The sequence below is a fragment of the Epinephelus fuscoguttatus genome, linkage group LG18 (assembly GCF_011397635.1).
Source record: "Epinephelus fuscoguttatus linkage group LG18, E.fuscoguttatus.final_Chr_v1".
Classification (NCBI taxonomy): domain Eukaryota; kingdom Metazoa; phylum Chordata; class Actinopteri; order Perciformes; family Serranidae; genus Epinephelus; species Epinephelus fuscoguttatus.
This window is the reverse complement of record NC_064769.1, coordinates 2,442,791-2,469,785: the sequence shown is the minus strand read 5'-3', so window position 1 is coordinate 2,469,785 and position 26,995 is coordinate 2,442,791. Positions and strand designations below refer to the sequence as shown.

General features: G+C 40.5%; 2 protein-coding genes across 11 annotated transcripts in view; one reads left to right on the top strand and one right to left on the bottom strand.

Annotated features, from left to right (window-relative positions):
• The window catches only part of nek6 (NIMA-related kinase 6), a 116,168-nt gene extending 108,401 nt beyond the window's left edge, over positions 1-7,767 (bottom strand). For 3 of the 5 annotated variants that reach the window (XM_049604113.1, XM_049604117.1, XM_049604115.1), the window contains exon 1: positions 7,389-7,616. The gene's annotated coding sequence lies outside the window, so the exon portion shown is untranslated. The other 2 variants (XM_049604114.1, XM_049604116.1) reach the window with 2 other exon arrangements.
• Positions 7,768-16,303: 8,536 nt separating this feature from the next.
• dennd1a (DENN/MADD domain containing 1A) overlaps positions 16,304-26,995 on the top strand; it is a 218,052-nt gene continuing 207,360 nt past the window's right edge. For all 6 annotated transcript variants that reach the window (XM_049604000.1, XM_049603999.1, XM_049604001.1 and 3 more), the window contains exon 1: positions 16,304-16,456. In XM_049604000.1, coding sequence (XP_049459957.1) covers positions 16,440-16,456 — 17 coding nt within the window. In that variant the 5' untranslated portion in view covers positions 16,304-16,439. The remainder of the gene's footprint in view (positions 16,457-26,995) is intronic.

Genomic DNA, 26,995 nt, shown 5'->3' with positions numbered 1-26,995 from the left:
ATGTTGTTTTTGTAAAGATTTAATTTAATTTTGTTTTAGTTAAAGGGGCATCGTTTAAAATACATGAATTTGCAGATTATTATTTTGATTGATTGACTACATTCATGTTCTTATTTGACAAATAAATCAGATGTTGCTCACCAGTTACTCAGTACTTAAGTTGTTTTTTCACCAAATACTTTATTACTCTTACTCAAGTAATTATTTGGATGACTACTTTTTACTTTTAATTGAGTAATATTGTTCTAAAGTAACAATACTCTTACTTGAGTACAATTTTTGGCTACTCTACCCACCTCTGATAATAATACATGAATTATGACTTAATAATCGTTTTAGTTAACTTGCATGTAGTCTCTGAATTATTGTGTAGTTAAAGGCGCCATATGTAAGAATGTGGCCAAAACAGTTACTGCACTCAAATTCAAAATACTGCGGTGAGTTGTGTCCACCACCCCCTCCCCTACAGATTCAAGGTTGCTGGACAGCGACACGCTGTTTGCCCTCAGCCAATCTTCGGTTTTTCCAGCGGACTGTTCGAGCAAGTCCGGCTTCTCTGCTGCTAATGCTGCTGCCAGGAAACAGCGAAGGAGGAGCCGGCTGCTAATGCTATGTACCGGGACACTGCTAATGCTGCTTGCCGTGCTGCTGTAGCTCAGTCGTAACTGTAACTGATGCTGAGACTCTACTGACTGCGGGACTAGGAGACAGCGGTGGGTGGCGCAACAGGCCAAAACACAAATTCAAAACATAAACATGATTTGCAGACTGTAAACATGTTTTTTAAATGCAAATATTCTGGCTGTACTATTGTTGTTGGTGAGATCAGTATGTTATATGAACATTATTCCTTAGTCTCTGTGACATATTAGGATGATTTAACGACTATTTACTTTAGATTTCTTACATATAGCTCCTTTAATTATGCATCTGCAATTAGTCAAAATATTTTTTTTTATTTTGCAAATGTTACAAAATTGCAATAATGCTAAAATGTTCACTTGTTTTTGTGTTTTCATGTCCTCTTTTCAGAAAATGCTCTTAAACATGACAGCTGCATTGCCCATGCTGCTGGACTCTGCAAAAAAATTGGTGGGACATTTCTCCCACAGCTAGAAGCAGAAGACGGCTCTCAGGGAAGCACAACAGGAGCACAACCTCCCAGAGCATGCGGTTGTCACTGAATGCCCAACCAGGTGGGGCTCAAGACAAAAGATGATGGAGAGGGTCTTGGAGCAGCGGCGGGCCCTATCTGATGTCCTCTCAGCAGACCGAAAAACATGTCATCTGGTTCCCTCCTGGCAGGACCTGGATGTGATTGAATCTGTGAATCAGGCATTACAACCTTTGCAAGAGTAAGCTGAGTAAACTAGCTCGGCGGTATCTGCGCATACCTGCCACTAGTTCACCCTCAGAGAGGCTCTTCAGCACATCAGGGAATGTGGTAACATGTCAGCGTGCATGTTTGAAACCTACCAAAGTTAACATGCTGGTCTTCTTGGCTAAGAACTTGCCCTAAGAGAATACTAAAGGGAGTCGCTTACCCGTAAGGGTAGATATTTTTTCTTCATTTTATTAAATTTTCTTGTCTTCTTTTTCTATTAACCCTCCTATTCCAGTTATTTCATATTTCAGAGACCTGTTGGAGTGGAAAATTTTGCACTGAAGTTTTTTTACACATTTAATTTATTTATGTTATTTATTTAATCTCTTTTCTCCCTGAGATTCTTTTATTTCAAGAGATATTTTTTGTTTTCGTTGAGAGCAGGGAAATTAAACTTTAATTTATTTTTCAAATAGATATTATAATGTGTAAATTCATGTTCTGTTAATTTTCTTGTCTTCTTTTTCTATTAACCATCCTATTCCCCTGATGGAGTGGAAAATTTTGCACTGAAGTTTTTTTACACATTTAATTTATTTATGTTATTTATTTAAGCTCTTTCCCCCCCGAGATTCTTTTATTTCAAGAGATATTTTTTGTTTTTGTTGAGAGCAGGGAAATTAAACTTTAATTTATTTTTCTAATAAATATTATAACGTGTAAATTCTTGTTCTGTTATGTGGGTTTTGTTTAATAAAAGCAAGCTCAAAAATATTTGAGCAGGGAATTTATTAAAGCTGAAAAATCTTAAAGAGACAGGAACTGTATACACACTTAAATATATTTTCTTATTTATCGCAAATCATATCGTCATTGCAATACTGAAGAGTATCATTGCACATCACACATTTTGCTCATATCGTGCAGGCCTAGTTTAAAGTACTGTAATAAGTAAAATACTTTACAGTAAATGAGTACAACAATGAACAGCAGATGGAAATGAAAAGTGCAGGGAGCTGTCCATAGCATTTTTAAAAGTTAAAAAAAAACAAAACAAAAAACAAATAAATATATCATAGTAATTAATGTGCCACCTCTCTTGATGCAGCGGCTCCACCAAACCACTAGGTGGTGCATGAGTTGAGTTTAAGTTGTTATACCTTTTCAGTGTTGTGTAGTTTTAGAAGAAGAATATGCAGACTTGCAGTAGAGCACAACGACACGGTTAAAGTTTAATAGAGCACAGGAAACATATGTCTATAAGGACAAATGTATTGCTCTGTTTCTATTTGCTTATGTTATGCACTTTATTGTTTGTCATTGTAATGCCATTGCGGCGCCGATACTAATTTCTGTTAGCACGTCTATGAAGATTTCCATTATATGTTAGCATTATGCTAGCGGACCATGCATTAATTATTTTTCCACATTTGTGGCACTAATGCCAGCTTTATTTTGAATTAACTTCTGTCTTCTTTTTATTAAGTAAAGGAGCTCCAGGTCATGTTCTTTTGATGACGATTAACCTACATCTTTTTTTTTTTTTCGCCATGGTTCTATTTATTTTTAGAAGCTTAATCATTTAGTCTATTTGCAAAATCGTATCGCATTTGATGTGAATATAGGCAGGCAGGTAGGTCGGAATGTCGCCTCTGGGCATGCATGTCATCATTGAAATTGATCAAATAAGGTTGTGGTGTCTTTAAAACTTAAGCATAGAGGATTTTTATTGCAACGTCGACAGTTTCTGTTGCATTACCGTGAAACATCACACCACTAGCTCACGGAGCAGCCTGCTTCTCTTCCAATTCTGTGGCACTGCATGTAGAAGCTTCAGTGTTGATTGGCTACAGCCAATCAACACCACTGATTGTAACCAATCAGTGGGGGCTGAAGGCGGGGACATTGTTACACAGTTAAGAGTGGGGACTTCAGGCATAGAGACGGCTGCATCAGAGCCAAAGAAGCACAGGCTGAAACACAGGCTGGTTCACAAGATAGCACCAAGGTTCCAAGAATCCTGAACAAAACTGGTTCAAGAACCAGAACTAATTTGGGCAGTATCACGGTATTACGGTATACCAAGGTATTTAGAAATCCTGATGGTATGATTTTCAATACCATCAAAAATACAGATGCTCATCTATCCGTTAACCTCATACTGGAGAGGCTGTACTGAAGATGTTTTGCATGTAGTGCACAACAGTGTTTTCCCTACCATTATACCATTATTTCAACCAAACCAGAGATGGTGATTGCTGAACAATGGACTAAATAACTAAAGGACTAACAGGACTAACCAAGACGGTTTTGGTGAGTTTAATTTTGGTCCAGGAAGGCACGGGTATGAAAAATTAGATACAGCCCAAGCCTAGGTGCCACCACAACCACGGCAGGTTCAACCTAGTTTCTAACTACACTATAAAGGCAGTGCTCTTACAGCATTTCTCATAGCCTGCATTGATTTGTTTGTGGTGTCCTGCCGCAGTATCAACATTGACCACATATTTACTTTCTATTTATTTTACAACTGAAATGGGTAACATCTTACACCACTGATTAACCAATCCTTGCCCTGCTCTCTCTCTACAAAGCTGTGTTTGATGTAGGGGTGCAGCTATTGATTTTTGTAGTATTCTATTAATCACCAGATTAATTGAGTAATCTGTTAAGAAATACTGCATGTTTTCATTAAATTACTTTAGCTTTTTGTAAGGGCAACGGATATATAAGAGAAAAATTTGGGTAATACTCATGATACATGACCAGGTAATATTAACTGCCACATTAATTTCTGTTATTAATCAGCCATTATAATGCCATAATACACGTACGTTCTTTACGCGTTATGAAGCTAGCAAGCACTGATTAAAGGGGCAATAAGCGAAATCGTTTCACCGCTAGGTTCACTATTGTGCACTGCCTGTAGAGCAAAACAAAGTGTGTCATGAGCCACAACTCCCTCTACCTCTGCTCTCCAACACACGCTTCTCGGCTCCAGCGAGCTCCGTGAGCCGAGAAGCAGGCTCCCGGAACGTTAGCATGGCAGCCGACTAGTGCTAACGCTAACGTCCCCACGCTTCCTGGCTCTGGCTCACTGAGCCTGGCGGAGAAGCGTAGGGACGTTAACACTAGTCGGCTGCCATGCTAACGTTCGGGAGCCTGCTTCTCGGCTCACGGAGCTCGCTGGAGCCGAGAAGCGAGGGGACGTTAGCGTTAGCACTAGTCGGCTGCCATGCTAACGTTCCGGGAGCCTGCTTAAGCATGGGGATGTTAGCGTTAGCACTAATCGGCTGCCATGCTAATGTTCCAACTCTTCTCCGTGAGGCTCCCAGCTCACGGAGAAGAGAGGAATGTTAGCGTTAGCGACAACTTCTTCGCCAACAACCATTGTTTCTTTAGAGGTAATGTCAGATTCACATAAAAAATAAAATAAAATAAAAGCTCAATGGATCAAAAATTCATAAAAGAAAGTGTCATAATTGACCTTGTTTGCAGCTTGAGATGTCCTGTCAACAGTTTCACAAATGTCTCTTTGACAGTGGTGGTCTATGGGGAAAATGCTTTCTGGCCTGCTGCAGATTTTTTTGCTTAATGGCTACTGAGAAAAATTACAAACAAGGCTGAGTGGTGTTGCCAGGGGCATGGAAAAAACTGGCTGCATTACCATGGAAACCACAGAATGAAAACACAAACACAGCCTGAAACACATTCTTCTCTCTAAAAATGTTGAAATACGAACTATGACCACATAAGGCTGACAGCCACCTACCATGTCTTAAAGCTAGTTTGCTGTCTCTGTCAAGTAGCTGTCCGTTAGACACTCTCTCTACAGCAGGAAACAGCACCCCAAAATAAAAGTTCTGTATCAGATATTCACTGTACTTAAAAATATAGTTGGTTTTTTTTTTGTTGTTTTTTTTAAACAAACTTGACATGTTTGCAAGTCACTTTTGGTCTAATCTCTCAAGACAGATTCTGCAATTTACATTGCGACCGCTCCACCCAAAACGCCGTCTCGTCAACGTGAAAAAAATATTTTTTCCAGCGGATGTCTTAGTTACAACATGATTGAGCTAACTGGAGTAATTTCGTGTTGTATCTGACAACAGGAGGCTTTTAACAGATGATGTCCTGATGTTAGCTTTGCTGCTGCTGTTAGCTGTCCCTGTCCGCTGCAGCCACTGATGCTCTCTAGACATCGTGATTTCCCAAAACTGAATAAATACCACACATAGCAACACAAAACTGCTTTGCTAGCTCAATCATGTTGTAACTAAGATATCCGCTGGAAAAAATATTTTTTTCACTGACTGTCTGAGTTACTGAGTTACTACATACACCGCTAACAGCTAACGGTTAGCCCAGCTAATCTACGATAACCATGTTATTAATTACAAAATGTGCACACAGAAATAGCAATGTTTGTGTTTATGTCATTGTGTTTATAGACTTTACAAACATCAAATTAGTCTAAACGGTGATATAGTGACATGAAAAATGTGAGATATATATAGCTAAACTCTGCTGGTTTTCTACCTGGAAGTATTTGTAAACAAGGCAAAAACTTTTTTTTTTTTTTTTTTTTTTTTTTTTAAACCGATGGATTTCCAGATTGCTTTTGGTCCTTTCAGAATGGACCCGCAACCAACTTTTGGATTGCGACCCATCAGTTGGGAACCACTGACTTAAAACACATAGCCATGTGTGAGATTAATAAAATCTCTATCCAAAATGTAATGTCTCTAATCATTTTGGCATATATAACTACATTCAGCATTTTCATAATTCAGAGAAACTTCCTCCAAACTTCAAACAGTCCAGATGACAGACCAGCATTTAAAGATATTCATTGAGGTCATGTGAAGAAATGGCTTCCTGCTGGGTGGATACAAACCAGCCCTCCCAGTCACACAGGACACTGGCTCCCTGTCACAGATGACACATGACTAATTTTAGTCAGTTATTTGACCTTGGATGCCCAGGCATCATCATAAGTACCAGCAACCACTACTTTAACACTGCCCTCACCACACCTGCCCCACTTCCACCCCCCACCCTACAGACAATGTTCAACTCTGCTGCTACAATGTCATGTAATGCATGTAATGTTCATTAACAACCACAAGCACCCATAAACCAAACACCATAAACACCGACATGACGCTCTACTTCCACACTGTGTGTAAAATGTATCATGTTGACAGGCTGTTTTCCTGTATGTAGGCTGTGATGCAGAAGCCAGCACTAGATACACTTGGATGAATGTTTTTATCATTGTATATTATCACATTGTACGCCAGAAGCTGTATTCAATACATTTTTAACTAACTTAAAGAGGGTAGAAACGTTGACCAAGTTGCCTTGTATTAACATGATATTGTGCTGACAAATGTATTTAATTTAGAAGTGTTTTCTGCCATTTAGAGGAAAACAATAACCTGCAGACGTAAGCAATGGCTTGCAATGATTTCCTGTTATAAAAGAATAGCCTACCGAAAGGAAATACATTTCTCAATCGCTCGATTATGTTACGATAAATACCTATCATCATAACTTTATTTAACGTTAGCTAGACTGACTGGCAGCTGACTTGGCAGTGGCCACATGTTAATGAAAAAATGTGACCAAATGAAATTAAATTGAAATTCAGTCTCAATGTTACGCTGTTTTGTTAGAATAGTCTGATAGATTTCTGCCCTGACCTGACATGGTACGGGCTACGTAGCCTACAGCTCTTTGTTTAAAACTGCGAAAACACAGTTTGAAGCTGATATCAGGAATGAATGCAGCCTTGCTTCCGTCCAAGGGAGCGGGTAAATATCATTTTCATATGGTCGCCTGAAGCTGTAAGCTAACTTGGTTGCTAGCTAGATATGTGCTAGGTGGGTTTTTGCAGCTTCCCAAACTGAGTAAACAGACTGCACCCCGTCAGTGAGGCGTTTCATGCCACACAGACACCAGTGCATGTCAACAAAGTGAGCTTGTGCATACCCTCTGCAAACTATCTGCGTATAACCGACGGAGAAGAGACGTTTGTTAAAATGAGCACGTCATGTCTTACCTGACAAGAGTCAGTAATGTCCTGCTTATTTAAAACAGTTTCTACAAGTTACATTGGTCCGTGTTGTGCTGTTGCAAGTTAAGCAGCGTCAGACAAACACCCTCCCCCGAGTCTCTCTCTCAGTCTCTCGCGGTGTCTCTGTGGCTCCCGCCGCTGCTGCCACGCAGGCTGTTGCTCCGTGGAGTTTGCTGACAACTTCGTGAATGCGAGGAGGAATACTTCAAAGTGTCTTACCTCGGCACAGTGGTGTGGTGGTTGTGAGATTGTGACAAGTGTTGGTTGAAAAGTAGGTCAAAAGTCACGGCACCCTCTCTCTTCACTCAGCCCCCTGCATGTGGTATAGGGCCATTGTTTGATGATATTTGAGTGTATGTACGCACGTGACAGACGTGCGGCTTTAAGAAAAGCATCCGGTAGACATGTAAGTAACTGAGTGATCTAATGGGAAATTTGTATCAGTCAGGAGATATAGAAAGAACTATCTATACTTCATACCCCAACATTTTTTGAGTTTTGAGTTTATTTGACAAAAAAATTAAAGCGCCGACAACACTATCATCTTATTTGGGTGTGTTGGGGTTGAATGAGTGGAGTTCCCCAGCACACTATGAGACAATGTGTTCAAGGCCATAAGCTGAAGAAAACTGTGTTTGAATGTGTTATTACTCACGTTACCCATTACACTTTGACTTAGATATTTCCTACCTGACAGAATGAGCTACTATATTTTTAATTACATTTATAGAGGTAATAGTCTATTCTGATGGATATTTCCAACCTGACAGAATGAGCTACCATATTTTTAATCACATTTATAGAGGTAATAGTCCATTCTGATAGATATTTCCTGCCTGACAGAATGAGCTACTCTACTTATAATTACATTTATAGAGGTGATAGTCCATTCTGATGGATATTTCCTACCTGATAGAATGAGCTACTCTACTTATAATTACATTTATAGAGGTAATAGTCCATTTTGATAGATATTTCCGACCTGACAGAATGAGCTACTCTACTTATAATTACATTTATAGAGGTAATAGTTCATTCTGATAGATATTTCCTACCTGACAGAATGAGCTACTCTACTTATAATTACATTTATAGAGGCTGTATGTCTGCTTTTCACACATATCTGACCTGAGTAGCTACTACACAATATTTTTGCTAGGGGAGGTCATTACGAGTGAGAGGCTTAGTTCATCAGACTAATAGTGGGTAGCGCAAACTTTCAGAACACTGGCGCTGATCTCCTCTACACACATCTACACACACACCGATGCGACACGGTAACCGGTGAACAGCCGAGCGGCCGAGGTGGAAACAAAGTGAAGACAACTCGAAAATGACTCGAGTTGATGGCAGCTACACTCGTTACTGTAAGTGACATAAACCCTTAGCGAGTAAGAAGCCAATAATTTATCAATACATGTGTTCAGCAAGCATGAACATGTAGACAGTGATGTAGACAGTGATATTCAAGATGCTCTGCCCACAGTCTCTCATCCACCGACACTAACGTTATGTCTTACACAAGGACAGCACGCTAGTTCAGCTGATAGCGAATTATCACTAATAAGGTCAAATGACAGCTGTCTGTGTGTAGACTAACTTAGTTTGACACTTATCTTAAAATACTTTTAAACTGAGCTGCTGGCTGAGACAAACAGCCCCAACTCTCTCTACCAGCACGTAACCAGCCAAGGTGGCGGAGCCAAATACAGGGCACACGCCGAATCACCTATGTCATCACGTTAATTTGAATATATTTTCCAGAACTGGAAGTGAGGTGGAAACACAAACCACACAGATTACCAGGAATTCTTTTACCCAGGTAAACAAATTCTTGATCATAAAAGTTCATGGAAATGTTGGTGGAAAGGGGGCTAATAGCTGCTTTAAAATAGGAACAGTTTGTATATAAAATGATTTCTCTGCTACAGGCTATGGTTCAGTTCAAGTGCTTTGTTGTCATACGCACAATAATTACAGTGATGCAGCCATTAGCAATGGAAAAACAAGTTAGAAACCAGGTTCATTAAGCAGGTTGAGCCAGTGCAGAAGGCTATGTTATGTACAGTATCAGTAGGCTAAGCGTGACAGTAGTATAAACCATGTATCATACAGTGTGAATATGAGGGTTAACAACACTAAAGTGACAGTGGCTACGGTTACATGATGGCTTCTCATTCGGAATGAAATGAATCTGAATGAAATCATTCGGATTTAAAGTGTTTCCAGGTAGTTTACATGGGAAGTATTATTACATGGGAGATCCGTTCAATCGCCTTTATTCAGGTCTGCGCAAGGTTTGGGGCAGGGAAGGTTTCTGATTGGATAGGGGGCGGGGCGGATGTTACGTGTTTACGTTTACCGGAAGAAAACACTGTGGTCCTCGCTCCGGATAACAAGATGCTTGACGACGCCGTTATTACTGCCTTTTTCGGGTGTGTTTTGCTTATATTCTTGAAGCAGCAGTACGACAACAACCTTGTTCTGCTAATGCTTCATCTGTTGAGCAGGAGAAGGGAGGCAGAAGACCGTGCTGTGGCGAATGGAAACCGGTGAGTGCAACGAGTCTGACTGCTCTAGCTCAGCCCGTTGCTATGCAGCCCGCTGCTATGTGCGCTATATACGTCATCGCACCAGAAAGGCAAGGAAACGAGCATGCGCAGAAAGACCGGAATGAACTCAAAGAGGAATGAGTGTATACATGCACACAAAACTCTTTCATTCGGAATGACAAACGGAATAAACCACCCCCTTTAATCGGATTTAATTTTCAATCGGAATGACCATTTTTCAATCGGAATGACCGTTTACATGACCACTTTTAATCGGAATGGCCGTTCATTCCGATTAAAAGTGGAATTAAACTGTCCATGTAAACGTACTACGAAACTGTCCATGTAAACGTACTACGTTTACATGGACAGTTTAATTCCACTTTTAATCGGAATTAACAGTTTACGTTAAACTGTCCATGTAAACGTACTACGTTTACATGGACAGCATATGGTTAATATTAATTTATGTTAACAGTAAAAAAGAAGGCACTGTAAATCATTGGTGGTACAGTGTAAGGGTTGTACTGCCCAGACATTACGCATTAATCATATGATCCTTCCTTTATCTCCTGGATCACAGATTACCTGAGAGGAAGCGCACAGTATGTCAGGTTGGGGAACTGTGCTTCTGGGACATTAATGAGCAGCACGGGGGCTCCACAGGAGACTGTCCTGGCTCCATTCCTGTTCACACTATACACAGCAGACTTCAAATACAACTCTGAGTCCTGCCACATCCAGAAATACTTGGACGACACTGCTATTGTGGCATGTATCAGGAATGGGCAGGAATCTGAATACAGGGAATTGATAAAAGCCTTCAGTGACTGGAGTCACAGGAACTGTCTCCTACTGAACACCTCAAAGACCAAGGAAATGATTATAGATTTCTGCGGGTCCAAGCCCCCTCTTCAGCCAGTGAATACCTGTGGGATGAACATCAAGGTGGTGCCAAGTCATAAGTATCTAGGTGTACACCTGGATAATAATTTGGACTGGTCCCTACACATAGACGCTCTCTACAAAAAGGGGCAGAGCCGCCTCTTTTTCTTAAGGAAGCTCAGATCTCTTGACATCTGTAGTAAGATGCTGCAGATGATTTATCAGTCTGTAGTGGCAAGTGTGTTGTTTTATGGTGCAGTCTGCTGGGGAGGAAGGAAAATTGTTGTAGATTCATGGTGTATTAATCTGCCTCTGCTACAAATATCATTCAAACACTGTGCAGACACAGCTCCCCACACCCCGTTTGTTCAAAGGCACAGAAGAGCAGCTTAGAGAAATGACTTCAATCCTGCTGGTTGTATTTTCATCCACCAGGGATCTTCAGGGATGAGCGGGGACATCATGGGCAACACAATGGCGCCAGACATTTGTTACTGCAACAGAACAGGCATTTCCTGGGTCGAGAGATGTGTTCATTATCCAGTTTAGCTATTAAATGAATGCAATAATTATATTTTCCTATTGTCAGTCTTCTGTTAATTCTATTTTATTTCTGGAATCCAATAAAACACAATATTACACTATCATACTGGCAATAATAACTTCACTTGGAGTTCTCTTTTTTGTAAACAACGTCTTTACTGAGTTCAATCACAAATCAGAAAAAAGGGAGAAGCATAAAACAGAACAGGCAAACAAATACATGAACATACAACAATGAAAAAACAATGAATGGGGGTCGCCAGGCTTCCACTGGCCATCGTGATCTTTTGGGGGTGGGTGGTAGCGGGTGGTGGTGGAGGGGCTTAAAAGAGGCTGCCACTGGCCATCGTGATCTCTGCCTTCAGCCTCGTCATGCCTTCTTGAAGGATTTTGATCAATATCTGAAAAATAGTTACATGATCCAATCATAGCTTGTGATGCTGTAAAGGCTGCACTCTTGTTTTTATGCTTTCCAAAGGAATAAAATTGACCATCCAATAATGTCCTTCCATTTCCCAAGCAAGCTAAAGCTATAAAATGTACAACAATATATACAATACAATAGAATATATGTAACAATATATACAGCAGTGGCACACATACTAGTGTAAAAAAAAAAAAGTGTCGTTGCCATGGTGACATGATTGAAGGATGGATGAGGAGGGATGTACACAGTCATAATAATGGCATGTGAAAACTCCTTTGGCAAATAACACGGCCTGAGTCCAACAGCCAACAGTTCTATGTCCGGGCAACAGATATGTTCCTTGATGGTAATAATAATGTGACCAGGATCACACGAACTATATATATATATATATATATATATATATATATATATACCGTTATATATCTTACCGTTATATATATATATATCTATTTATACACACACACACACATACATATATATGTAAGAAATAAATATGCGCGTGTGTGCGTATAGGGTAATACACACACCAAAAACGCTGAAAAAATTGCCATACGACTTTGCCAAATCCATTAGCGTACTTTCTTTGGCTAAGCTAACGTTAGCCCAGACCATCGAGTCAAGCAGAGAAACAGCCTTCACGAGACATGACACTCTAATTCTTCGATGCATCGCATTTGTAAATAGCACGAATTACATCTTAGAAACCATACCACACTCGTTGGATGATAATTAAAAGACTATTTTTCTTACCGTTCTCTCGTTCTCTGAACACAACCCGCTAATCAGTATGGCCGCCGAATAAGCAAAAAATTACACGAAGAAGAAACTTCCGCTTGGGACTTTCCAACTTTCCGGTATAGACTAGATATATGGCGGCGCCCTAGTCGGCCATCTTGACTGCAGTTGGGTCCCTCTCGATTGAACTGATCTCCTATGTAAACCCTCATTCGGAATTAATATTTCCCATGTAAACTACCTGGAAACACTTTAATTCCGAATGATTTCATTCAGATTCATTTCATTCCGAATGACAAGCCATCATGTAACCATAGCCAGTGAGGTCATTTCCTTAAAATTTTAGAGGAAGTGTACCTGGGAACTTTGGTGGAAATCAGGGCCCGTATTCACAAAGAATCCTAAGACTAAAAGTAGCTCTTAGTGATGTCATTCTAAGAAAAATCTTCTAAATTTTTCTTAGAATTTTCCCTTGGTAAGATACAAGTTATTCACAAAGTATCTTAGGCCTTAAGAGAGCTCCTAAGGTGAAAAACTGTTAAGAGGAGGGAGGAGGACTTTCAAGAGGCCTAAGAGTGTCTTAAACAGAGAAGATGGTGGAAAGACAGAGCTTCATATATTGAATAATAGTGATTTAATAAGACACTACTGGCTTGATCATGCAGGCATGATGTTTGTGGTTGACCTCATCAGGGATGAGCTTACTTTTCCCACCCAGCGTAGTAACGCAATAGGCCTAACACTTGCTTTGGATTGCAGCACGTACCAGCGCTTCTCACACTCATCGCTTGTGCTCCCAAGTCTACCTCTTCCCTTGTGCCGTGATCCCGGGACCGAATTTCCCTCTTAAAACTCATTTGTTCTCCTCCATGAGCTGCGCCAACAGCAGGCACTGCTCTTCTGTCCAGTTCGGCTTTCTCGTTCTTTTTTTCTCCATTTCATTAATTGTTTTGGTCATTCTGCCAAATCAAACCGCTTTTTACAAGGAGGCCAGCAAACACAGTAATTGCTGACAGCTGAGTCTGCGTCCACCATTAATGTCAAATAGATTAAGTACTAAAATTACCAGCATGGCGAGTAAACATAACAATAAGCAAATCAATATAATAATCGGCATGTGAATGAGGTACGTTCAAACATTTTGAAGCTGTGTAACAATTAATTTAATTTTGCTGAGTTTCATCATCATGACATAAAATTATTTTCACGATTACACATTTCTTAATAGCCTGCAGTCTAAGTTCTATGATCGGTTGATTTCACAGTCCATTCATTACCAGGAGCGCATTTTTTTTTTTTTTTGTAACAACCAATCACAGCTTTTAGAAGACTGCGTCATACCTACAGTAGCAACAGGGTCAACCACACCTCCTCACTAAGATAAACGTTTCTGTTCCCTCCTTGCTCAGAGTTGCTCTCAGAAACTTCCTGAATCACTCTTAAGCTAAGATTCCTTGCTAGGAATTTTTAGGCTTAGTTAGGAGCTCTCTGAGAGGACCCTGAGAATCTTTTTGAATACGGACCCTGGTTTTGAAATAATCTTCCTGTGAGGTGATCAGTGACTATACCAACATACATTTTGAAATGTACGCCTTGGCTTCAGTATGTCATATTCTGTGGTGGACAACAAACGGAAACAGAACAAGACAACAGAAACAAGTGTGTGATTGACAGATGTGAAAACTGTATAATACAATAAGAAAAAAACATATAACACTCCATAATCAATGATGTAAGGGGCATGCTTTCTTTGCTGTCATGCATAGTATTCCTAATATTTACAAATGCTGACAAATTTTTGATAAAACTATGTCATAATAATTAAATAGCATAACCATGAACACACTTCTTTGTCACTGTTAAACCAGACAAGACCATTTCTTTTCCAGGGAGAAGAAGGGAAGTGATCAAGGGCAAAATAGTGTTTCAAAGCAAAGAATACAATAGCTTTGGTGCTATAGAGCTTGGTGACAGATTAAAATTTACTATAAACATATCTGCTGTCGTTACCAGGAGTGCTCTCTGGGTTGAAGATCTTTGAAAAAGCAGCCTAGATGAAGAGCCAAGACATGGCCCTTACTATAAGTTATTATATATGCAGAGATTTTTTTTTTTTTTTTATCATTGCAGAACACTTAAATTCCTACAAATAGGCTGGGGAAGTTTACCCAGCAAAATTATTTACAATAAAATAAATACTTTTAAATAAGGGGGATTAATGATTATAAATATTTCACTAATGATGAAAGCACAGAGGTGATTAAAAATCGAAAAAATTATAACGTCTCAGAGAGTGTTAGGGATGTCCGCTGGCTGATAAGTGTGGGAGGACTTCCTATTAGAGCTGCTATGTGACAACGAAAAAATGTCCAATGAGTCATTGTAATGACAATGAGACACAGCAACATCTTCTTGGGAACTGTTTGTTACTTCTGAGGGGGAGGGGGTAGTGCAAAAAGGGGAAGGCATGTCAAATATATATATATATTTTTTTAAAGAACTGGACAGGGACTTTTTTTTTTTTTTTTCATTTTTGGCTTTAGGTAGGGGCATACAAATTTAAGTGGTTGTTTTTTCTATTTATTTTTACTGCAAATTTTCAAAAGAAAATGTGGGCAGGTTTGAAAGTCATGTTTTCTTAAAAAATCACCTAAAGTACATCATTTATCACAGCAACAAACTGTAAAAACAGAAAGTATTGTTGGATTCTTACATTTCCAACCATCCTTTGACACATCATGTGCAATGAACTTCTCTCAGAAAAAATATAACCTAATGTGAGTTTAAAATAGTGAGAGTTCATCAAAATCTTAAGAAGTCTTAATTAAAAGCTGCCATGCACGACAAGAATAAAAAACCTAGGTTTTTTTTTGTAACTCAAGAACTTTGTCTTCAACTTTTAACTTTCAGACATCAATGGGTAAGTTTTAGAAATCTATTAATTAATTTATGGTGGAGGGAGAGTCATGCATTTCCTCCCAGTCACTCAGGGAAGCTGAAGGAAACATATTTGTAGCTTTGGTGAGGCTCAAAATGAAAAAAAGAGAAAATTATGGTTCATTTTCTTTGATATTTTTATCAGAAATCCAATGATGATTGCTGGGTAATATGTCTGTTGATGCTGTCTAATGTCAAGACTCTGTGTCAAGACAATACATGCACAATAGTGTGCGCTGGGGCCAGTTGTAACTTCTTTACACCACTGCTGGGATCAATTGAAAAGGCTTGGGGTATATTTTGATCTGTGCCATAAATCTGCCACTTGTTGTATTACTGAAGATAAATTGGCGTCTGAACATAAATAACTATTACGAAAAATTACGTGACTGTGTGATTAGGGATATGGAAAACACAATGCGAATAGGTAATTGAGAGGACTGTGAGTGACAGTGACACAGTAGTCTGAGGTAGTTGCAGAAGAACGGGCCTTTCATCGAACACAGTAGACATAAACTGTCACTTTCTACAACACCATTGTGCCTATGCACTTTGGCACTAGTAGCACTTTACTTGTCTCAATATGAAATTGTAATTTTTCCGTAAAGTTTCTTTGAGGAGCTTTAAAGTAAAGTTAAATAAAAGTAAATAACGGCATATAGATTAACAAACGTTATCTTATCACGCGACTCAACCGTCGTCTACCATGTGTATTGTGGAACATGCAGTTTCTATACCAGATTCGCTCATATGACAGACGTACAGCTCTTCTAAAATGCAACTACAAGTCCCATAGTTCAGCGCGGGGCAGAGCGTGATCATACGCGTGTACACAGACCATGGCGCTGTACAGCTCTGTGTGACAGGTTAGCGTCTGAAACAAACCTCCGGACAGGCCAACGCGTCTGCGCACTGTTTTCCGCTGCCGACAGCAACGGCGGGCTTACAACAAGGATGGGGTCCCGAATCAAGTAAGAATGATTATCCGGTGATTTAACGGAGACTAAGTAGTCTGCTGCTGTGTTAGCTTTGTTCCAGTGAGTCACTGAGGAAGGCACAGTATTGTACAAGGCCCTGACTTGTTGCAACACAGGCTAAAAACACTGCTGGTTGGCTAACGTTACTCCACAGGCTGAGTCGAAAAACAACGCTTTCGAGGGTCTCTTGCGGTTTTGGGGTCTACTAACGTTAGTCATTCACAACATCAGGAATGTTAGTGGAAAGCTTTGTAGACCGAGATGTCCAGCGGTGAATGAGGAACATGTTTGTGCATGGAAGATTACAGAGAGTGGAAACATGGTAACTGAGTCATATTTTCTTCCTCAACCGGATGCTAGTTTTGAGGACTAAAGCGAAGAACAGGAATGCTGGGCTTTGACAGTTAGCCTAATGACACTCCTCGGATATATTGCATAGATTGTGGGGCTATCTGCCATTAGCTTTGGGTAAACTGTAGGATTGTAAATCACCAGTTTCATCACGACACGATTTTGATTCGATACGACTCAAGGGTCTGCGATCGATATAGGTGATATTAAATGCACATTGACCACAGTCTGTTACAGAAGATGCTGCCACCCCTTTCTTTTTTATCTTTGGCCATAAAACACATAAACAACACATAGTAAGTACAGTAAATTTCACTTTAAACTGACTCCACCCACTAACACAAATAAAACTGCAAATGGGATAATTAACCTTAAGGGCTTTCTGTCAGAGAGACCTTTCTGGAAGAAATCTTTTCATTTTAACCCAAAATATGATATTTTTCATAAAACTTTTCATAAAATGCTTATGACCTAACAGTCATTAAAGCAACCCTTACCTTTCTTGCATTTCACACAGCACTTAGAAAAAATTTGAACATCCACAACTCCCGCCTCCCTCCAAAGTCCCATCCTCCTCCTCCTCCTGCAACTCCACCTCCCTCCAACGGCCTACTCCCCCCTCCTCCATTACGTCCTCATTACATCTACGATAGACGTAGGTGTTGGCATGGTAACGTTAGATACACGGAAGAGGAGGGCGAGTGTAAAATTACAAATGCAACCCCGGAGTTTTAAAACTCAACCAGAGTCAGTGATGACTGATGGGTTTTAGAATAAGGTTACAGTGCTAATGTTAGATAGTAGCGTTAACGTTACTAGTAAGTGGAAACACACAAGGAAGATAACGTTAATGTTTCAGAGGCTACGCTACAGTAGGCTAACGTTAGCCATTAGCAACTGGGTGCTGTGTTGTCATATATAACATTATGAACTGAACTGAACTTCTTTGTCATTTTTATGCACAGCACAAAAAAAATGAACTGACATTTCAGATACCCCAAGCAAAAAGAAACAAAACATTTAAAAACAATTTGTGCAACATATAAGAAAGACACATCACAGCACCATGAATTGTTTACACCAAGCTTACCAGATGATGCAGCCTTCCTGTCTGCTCTGTGTAGCGTTAGCCTCCTTAGCTCAACACCGGCGTCTTATATGTTACCATTCATCCATGTCTCAGTGAACACAAGGACGCAACAGTCCCTCACTCCTCAGTTAGTGGATCTCCGTTGTCGGATGTAATCCATTTCGTGTCCAGCGAGTGGATGTTCGCCAGAAGGCTGCTGGGAACAGCTGGTTTGAAGGGGTTCGCTGTTAGCATAGAGCTAACCCCTCCGCGCTCCCCCGCTCCTGCGTCCTGTCACAGCGCTGCCGGCATCTTCCCTTCAGGACAGCTCCAGGCGAAACCATGGTCATCTCAGGTTACTAGTTTATATCCACAAGCCTCCCTGTTACTAGTTTATATCCACAAGCCTCCCTGTTTCTAGCAAATTTGTTGTCTCACAGATTCAGGGGTGTAGGGTGTGGGGGGGATGCTATGCGAGCGGTTACGTCAGTCGGAGGCCTCCACGTGGGGAAGACAGACAGGACAGGAGAAAACTCCGACCAATCATTGCATTCGGTCCGGTGAGGCAAATTGTGATTTGTGATATTGGGCTTTATAAATAAAATAAAATTAATTGATTGATTGATTGATTGATTGATTAGCCTAGCGGCTAGCAGCGGCTCCTCTCATCATAGCTTAACAGAGTACATATATTATATATTACATACAGTACAGGCCAAAAGTTTGGACACACCTTCTCATTCAATGCGTTTTCTTTATTTTCATGACTATTTACATTGTAGATTCTCACTGAAGGCATCAAAACTATGAATGAACACATGTGGAGTTATGTACTTAACAAAAAAAGGTGAAATAACTGAAAACATGTTTTATATTCTAGTTTCTTCAAAATAGCCACCCTTTGCTCTGATTACTGCTTTGCACACTCTTGGCATTCTCTCCATGAGCTTCAAGAGGTAGTCACCTGAAATGGTTTTCCAACAGTCTTGAAGGAGTTCCCAGAGGTGTTTAGCACTTGTTGGCCCCTTTGCCTTAACTCTGCGGTCCAGCTCACCCCAAACCATCTCGATTGGGTTCAGGTCCGGTGACTGTGGAGGCCAGGTCATCTGCCGCAGCACTCCATCACTCTCCTTCTTGGTCAAATAGCCCTTACACAGCCTGGAGGTGTGTTTGGGGTCATTGTCCTGTTGAAAAATAAATGATCGTCCAACCAAACGCAAACCGGATGGGATGGCATGTCGCTGCATGATGCTGTGGTAGCCATGCTGGTTCAGTGTGCCTTCAATTTTGAATAAATCCCCAACAGTGTCACCAGCAAAACACCCCCACACCATCACACCTCCTCCTCCATGCTTCACAGTGGGAACCAGGCATGTGGAATCCATCCGTTCACCTTTTCTGCATCTCACAAAGACACGGCGGTTGGAACCAAAGATCTCAAATTTGGACTCATCAGACCAAAGCACAGATTTCCACTGGTCTAATGTCCATTCCTTGTGTTTCTTGGCCCAAACAAATCTCTTCTGCTTGTTGCCTGATTCGCGCAGTCTCCTCTTAACAGTTGTTCTAGAGATGGGTCTGCTGCTAGAACTCTGTGTGGCATTCATCTGGTCTCTGATCTGAGCTGCTGTTAACTTGCGATTTCTGAGGCTGGTGACTCGGATGAACTTATCCTCAGAAGCAGAGGTGACTCTTGGTCTTCCTTTCCTGGGTTGGTCCTCATGTGTGCCAGTTTCGTTGTAGCGCTTGATGGTTTTTGCGACTCCACTTGGGGACACATTTAAAGTTTTTGCAATTTTCCGGACTGACTGACCTTCATTTCTTAAAGTAATGATGGCCACTCGTTTTTCTTTAGTTAGCTGATTGGTTCTTGCCATAATATGAATTTTAACAGTTGTCCAATAGGGCTGTCGGCTGTGTATTAACCTGACTTCTGCACAACACAACTGATGGTCCCAACCCCATTGATAAAGCAAGAAATTCCACTAATTAACCCTGATAAGGCACACCTATGAAGTGGAAACCATTTCAGGTGACTACCTCTTGAAGCTCATGGAGAGAATGCCAAGAGTGTGCAAAGCAGTAATCAGAGCAAAGGGTGGCTATTTTGAAGAAACTAGAATATAAAACATGTTTTCAGTTATTTCACCTTTTTTTGTTAAGTACATAACTCCACATGTGTTCATTCATAGTTTTGATGCCTTCAGTGAGAATCTACAATGTAAATAGTCATGAAAATAAAGAAAATGCATTGAATGAGAAGGTGTGTCCAAACTTTTGGCCTGTACTGTATATTACATTTTATTTTTATTACTCACCAGTGGTTAAAGTCACTCCATCTCCTGACAGAACAGCTTGGTTGAATTTCAGCCTGCATGTACGTTTTTTCAGCCGAACATTGTTAAAACAGAGCATCTAATGTTCCTGTAGTGAGAAGTTAGTGGAGTGAGACGCTCGTCCAGGCAGGTAACGTTACGTCGTGTTTTATCTCGTAACAGCATTGTTTACGTACGCATGTGCTCTGTTGATCCTTATTTTCTCCGAAATCCAATAATTTCCACACTGCTGATTTATTCCTGAGTAAATAACGTTATCCTCATCATCTTTCTTTTGGCCGCTTGCCATCTGCCTGCCGCTGTTTGACAGTGACACAGACTTTCAAAATAAAAGCATATCCTAAAAATGACAATATGGTTCGATCATTAAATCGCTATATCGATCCAGATTGATGGATCGTTACACCCCTGGTAAACTAGGACATTTTAGTCTTTGAGGGTTTTTTGGGGAATTACCCACTGAGTTATAATTTTAGGAGAATGAGTGTCACATCTGTACTGTCAGCATATCCCTGAATACAATCCAGGGAAGATTCTTTGGTCTTTATGAACTCAGCTGCTTGGTTGAGCAGCATTAGCACAGTAATACTACAGAAGTGATGATGAAAGACATTTCTACACACTGCAGACAGTGACATGTTTTCAATCCAGCCTGTCAGCAGGCTGATGTGAGACTGTCCCAGCCTTTTATGGGACATGTTGATTATCATCAATGTGTTGTATCAGACCTTTTGTTGGTGGTCAAACAAGCCAACTTCTTATCCCCAAACATGTTATTGGATTAATCTGAGACGTCCTCAGACAAAATGTCACCTTGTGTGCTGCTGGCCTATGTTGACTAAGATTTTCTTCAGTCAACGGCAACCCTAAACAGGGCAGTACAGCAGCTACCATTGAGGACACAGAGGTCATGTTACCTGTGTTGTTTTGGGGATTTTGTAGGGATGCACGATATTGGATTTTTTGGCAATATCCAATATGTAACATCTCATTTGACAGATAACGGATACTCATATAGATATATCCTTTTTTTCCCCACCTAATTTTAGTGATCATCAATCTCTTCTGTATTGGAATAAACATCACATTATGCATGCATATTCTTATCGTGATGGCCCAGCAGTAGATGGAGACATGAAATAGAATGCTTTTCAATGTAGGCTATGTAATATTCATTCATTGTGCAAAATAAGAAAAAGCATGTTGGCCAATTCTGATAGTTTATTGTAAAGCCAATATTGGCCGATTCTGATGACTTGCCAGGTTCCGACATTAAGGTTTTTTCCTACTTGCCCTGCCGGGCAAGTACTTCTCAAATCTACTTGCCCCATCTAAATTCTTACTTGCCCTGCCTAAGAGGTTCTTTATCTGGCTGTATGGTGCATATTTTCGCTTATGACTTCTATCTTATGTCAGCAGAGACGCTCAGCCAATGGAGGCAGCAGCACACTGCACCTGGCCCCTCCGAGGACAGAAACAGGAGAGAAAATACACGATTACAGGCCTAGAGTATTTTTAGGGCAAGGCCACTTTGGCCTTTGATAAATACAAATTTACTGGGGCATCACGGCCAAAATGTGGGGCACCAAGGCCAAAACCAATGGCGCAATAACAATATGTGCTAACTACATTGAATGAAGACAAAACAATATATGTGTTGATAAACAGTACTGAGTTTATTAAAACTGGGTGTGCATGACTGGGGATATATCTTGTTTCTTGTTGTTTTGATTCATGTCCCTTATTTTTTAAGTCTTTGAAATCTCTTTATTCTTTTGTTATATCCTAGTTATTAAGAAATTATTATTAGAAGAAGATTCTTTATTGTCCTTTCTCAGCACATTACATACATTGAAATGAAATTTGACCTCTGCATTTGACCCATCCTACCAGGGCCGTATGCAGGATTTTTGAAATACCGAGGTCATTTAGTCGTGGTGCACGTGGGGGGGTCAGAAATTTTTGTCAATTATATATCAAAAGCCTTCAATCTGGTGTACTTTGACAGCCAAGTTAAGAGGCTACATCTATAAAGAACTACACACATCATATTAGATTAATCCCATCTTATCATGTTTCTCTTCCCACTTCATACTATAGCGTAATTGCCTTTCACCAAACTTTGTTTGTGGGTATTTATAATTATGTTTGAACCACTTATTCTTTAGCAGGAAGTACTTCTCTTCACCTGTCACAGTTGTCAGTTATATTAATTTTTATATCAATGGAAAAAACAAATCCGTGTGACTAAATTCTTACATTTTTACATGTATCTCACCATAGCAAGTTGGAAGATGACATATTCTGCCATATATGAAGAGGGGAGACTCTCTGGAATCTGGCAATATAAGAACCATGATGGTGGGACGTTCTGTCACTTCACAGCTGTCCAAAACATGTGGTTTGTGCCAGGCGGACATGATTGCCAGTATATTTTCATTATTGCAAGAAATTCCATTGACTCATTCACAAGTCAAAAATGTGTTTCATTTGAAATAAACATGCAATATTTACATCTAAGATAATAGAAAAATAGTCAACCAAGTGCAATGATCTCCTCCAAGATAATATTTGCCACTTTGCAGTAAAAAAAAAAATTCTGGACGTTTTCTTGTCGACATGATCTTGGGGGGGGCGTGTCCCCCTCAATGTATATGGTGACTATGGCCCTGTCACGCATGCATAATTAGGCTACAGTTGTCTGGGTGTGCAAAGGTGAAGTGCGCTGGTCTTGTCATACAAAGTTTGATTGAGTGACAACTGGAGAATATGGAGATATTTGCATCTTGAAAGCCGGACTACAAATGTGGATAGACAGGGAGAAACACACACAAGCCTGAGACGTGGTAAGATACGATATTCCTCACTATATGAAGTGACTGATAAGAAGATCTATATAACGGATTGTAAAGAAATTCATCAGGTTTTTATTTTGTAGACAATTGATCTGTATTTATAGCGTGATGGGATGACAGCACAATGATGTGTGTGGTATCCTCGGAAAGCTCTGGTCCTGCACTTTCATATGATATGTGTGGCATTTCTGTGCGACCCTGCGTTCCTGAGTAATCCATCTAAGAATAATGTGTGTGCAAAGCTGTATGAAAGCTGCGTCGATCAAACAAGAGTACCAAAATTTTCTTTTTTAAATAATTGTTATTATAGAGAAGAGAGAGTCACTCAATCACCTTCCATCGGTCCTCCCACGTACTTTCACCGCACAAATGAAATGGTTTATTTTTATTTTCATTTTATTCATTCATTTAGGTCGGGAAAAAATACCGAGGTCATGACCTCGGTGTCCTCAATGGTAGTTACGGCCTTGCATCCTATCAATCAATCAATCAATCAATCAATCAATTTTATTTATAAAGCCCAATATCACAAATCACAATTTGCCTCACAGGGCTTTACAGCATACGACATCCCTCTGTCCTTAAGACTCTCACAGCGGATAAGGAAAAACTCCCCAAAAAAACCCCTTTAACGGGGGAAAAAAAACGGTAGAAACCTCAGGAAGAGCAACTGAGGAGGGATCCCTCTTCCAGGACGGACAGACGTGCAATAGATGTCGTACAGAACAGATCAGCATGATAAATTAACAGTAATCCATATGACACAGGGAGAGAGAGAGAGAGAGAGAGAGAGAGAGAGAGAGGTAATGACAGTATCTTACAACAACATTAATGGAAGTAATAATATTATAGTTATAGTTCTGGTTACTGCGGTACAATATGTTGAAAGTATGTATTAATACCTGGCAGTATACATGTGTGACAATAATCATATGTGTATAATAACAGAAGAAGTATGACTAATGACTAATGATGGCAGCAGCAGCAGGAGGCATCTGGCGGGACCACGGCAGCAGCACAACCACACACGTCGCGCTGTCCAGGCACCGCTGCGGTATGAGTTAATCTGAGAGACAGTGGAGCACAAAGGCTCCGGAGAAGAAGCCGAGTTAGTGACATCCAGAATGGCCGGGTTAGCTAGATGCAGTAATAGGATACGAGAGAGAGAGAGAGAGAGAGAAGGAGAGAAGGGGCTCGGTGTATTATAGAGGGGTCCTCCGGCAGACTAGGCCTAAGTCAGCCTAACTAAGGGCTGGTACAGGGCAAGCCTGAGCCAGCCCTAACTATCCTCAAAGAGGAAAGTCTTAAGTCTAGTCTTAAATGTGAAGACGGTGTCTGCCTCCCGGACCGTAACAGGAAGATGATTCCACAGGAGAGGAGCCTGATCGCTAAAGGCTCTGGCTCCTGATCTACTTTTGGAGACTTTAGGGACCACGAGTAACCCTGCGTTCTCAGAGCACAGTGTTCTGGTGGGATAATATGGCACTATGAGCTCTCTAAGATATGACGGAGCTTGACCATTTAGAGCTTTATAAGTTAACAGTAGGATTTTAAATTCAATTCTGGATTTTACAGGGAGCCAGTGCAGAGAAGCTAAAACAGGAGAGATATGATCGCGTTTCTTAGTTCCTGTTAGTACACGTGCTGCTGCATTCTGAATTAGCTGGAGAGTTTTTAAGGACTTACTAGAGCTACCTGATAATAGAGAGTTACAGTAATCCAGCCTTGAGGTAACAAAAGCGTGGACCAATTTTTCTGCATCTTTTCGGGTCAGGATAGGCCTAATTTTCGCAATATTACGCAGATGAAAAAATGCAGTCCGTGAGGTTTGCTTTAAATGAGAATTAAGTTTGCTTTAAATGAGAATTAAGTCAATCAATCATCGATAATCGAAAATTGATGCCTATCCCTAGTGTAGACAGCCGAGTAGAGCTGTGGTGCTGAAAGGACAGCAGCAGGAATGTCACATACACTACTCAAAGTACAAATACAAAGTTAATACATCTGCTGACTTCAGAGAAAACCCCTCTGCTGTATGCATGCCACAGATACTGTTAATGTGTCTGTGCTTTATGTAAAAGGTGACTGATAAGCCTTGAACTACAGAAAGACATGAATGACAGAAGGTGGCTTTAGTGCACGTGTGAAGGTTTAGGAAAAACATGGTACATAAGATGTAAAAAACGTTGTTATTTACGTGACAACGTCTGAACGCAACACAGGCTCCGCTCCAATTGAGTGGGTGTACAGTGCTGTGCTGGGCTGCTGTACAAGCGGTGTGTTTGACTGTGCGTAACAGCAGCATTTTAAAGGTCATTTACACACTGTCCATTAGGGCCGTAACGGTACATGTATTTGCGTTGAACCGTTCGGTACGCGACTTTCGGTTTGGCACGACCCTGTACCGAATTATTGGGTGCAGGATATTATTTTATTTTATTTTGTTTTATTTTAATTCCGTTTTTGCGAGCCAAACCATTTAAAATATCTGGTTCCCCGACGGACATAATTGAGTGACGGACCGAGTCCGACCTTTCACTTTGTGCAGCGCATTCTCGCATTTTGACGGCATGGCAAGTGAGCCTGACGAACCTGAAGACCCACCCGCAAACCTTAAGTCCTCCATTTGGGAACACTTTGGTTTCAGGGTAAAATACAAAGATGGAAATAAACAAGTTGACAAGACAAAAGCAGTGTGCCGACACTGCAGAACAGCGGTGGGTTATGTCTTCGGAAACACGTCTAACATGCTAGCGCATCTAAAGCGACACCACCCGAGTTTGAACGTTAACCGGCACGACTAGAAAAAGCAATCTGGTGCAAACTACGATATCGTCGTCATTTAAAAAGAAAGAGTGTTTCCCTGACCGTCGCGCTAAAGAAATAACCAACGCCATTGGAGTTGAGTAAAATTGTCTAAGCTGCACTTTAGTTATAAGCATGTTTTGTTTACTGCACAAAGTGGGAAAGCTAAGTAAGTTCCTAGTAAAACTGAATCTGAGCAGGCTTTAAAGCTGACCAGCTGCACTGTACTTTTTATTTTAATTGAGTAAAACTGTTTAAGCAGAAATTTATATTTATATTTTTCATTCAAAAAATGTGTTAAAGGGCCAGTGGGTAATATTTGGCATGTTGTATTGTCAATCTGAATCTGAATCTGAATATTCTACCCATTAATATGTTTATACAAGTGTATGATCGCTATAAAATAAAATTCGTTTGGTTTTTGTAGCCTTATAATTATGCTTTTATTTATATATATATATATATATATATATATATATATATATATATAGTGAGGGGCTTGCTTTAGAGAGGTCGCCATCTTGCGCCGCCATGTATGTACGGCAGACCGAGTGGACAATCCAGCCAGCCAGAGAACGCGTTCCGCGTGTATAAATGAACCAACGAAGACAGCGGAAGGAAGGAAGAAGGAGGAGGAAACAGCAGAGAGTGTTAGTAGTTCGTCGATAGAGAGTAGTGAAAGGTTTTTTTAGTTATAAAGTTTGCGAATGGACCACACTTACCACGCAACAGGGGAGAATGAACCCGAACCGTCATCTGCGAGGAAAAGAAGACGTAACTTCACTCCTTGTAATGCACTCTCTGCGGCGCTTTTCCTCCTGATGATATATCTCCCCAACAATGGCAGCAGTAGCACCGAATCCCATTCTGTGCATTCAGCCTCTCTTCTCGCCCACTCAGCATCAAACACATGGAGTTCCTCATCTGTATGCTCCGGCTCAAACAGGTATGGCTCTGGGTCTGTGTCCGCTACAACACACTCTTCAAAATCGCGTTCAAAGTCGTCCATTGCAGCTACTATAGTCCGGAGATATTGCTAGGCTAAATAAACAGCTGAGCTCTGTTTACCGGCCACGCTGTCAGTCAGTGTGCGGGCTGGAGATTGGCGGAGCAGAGA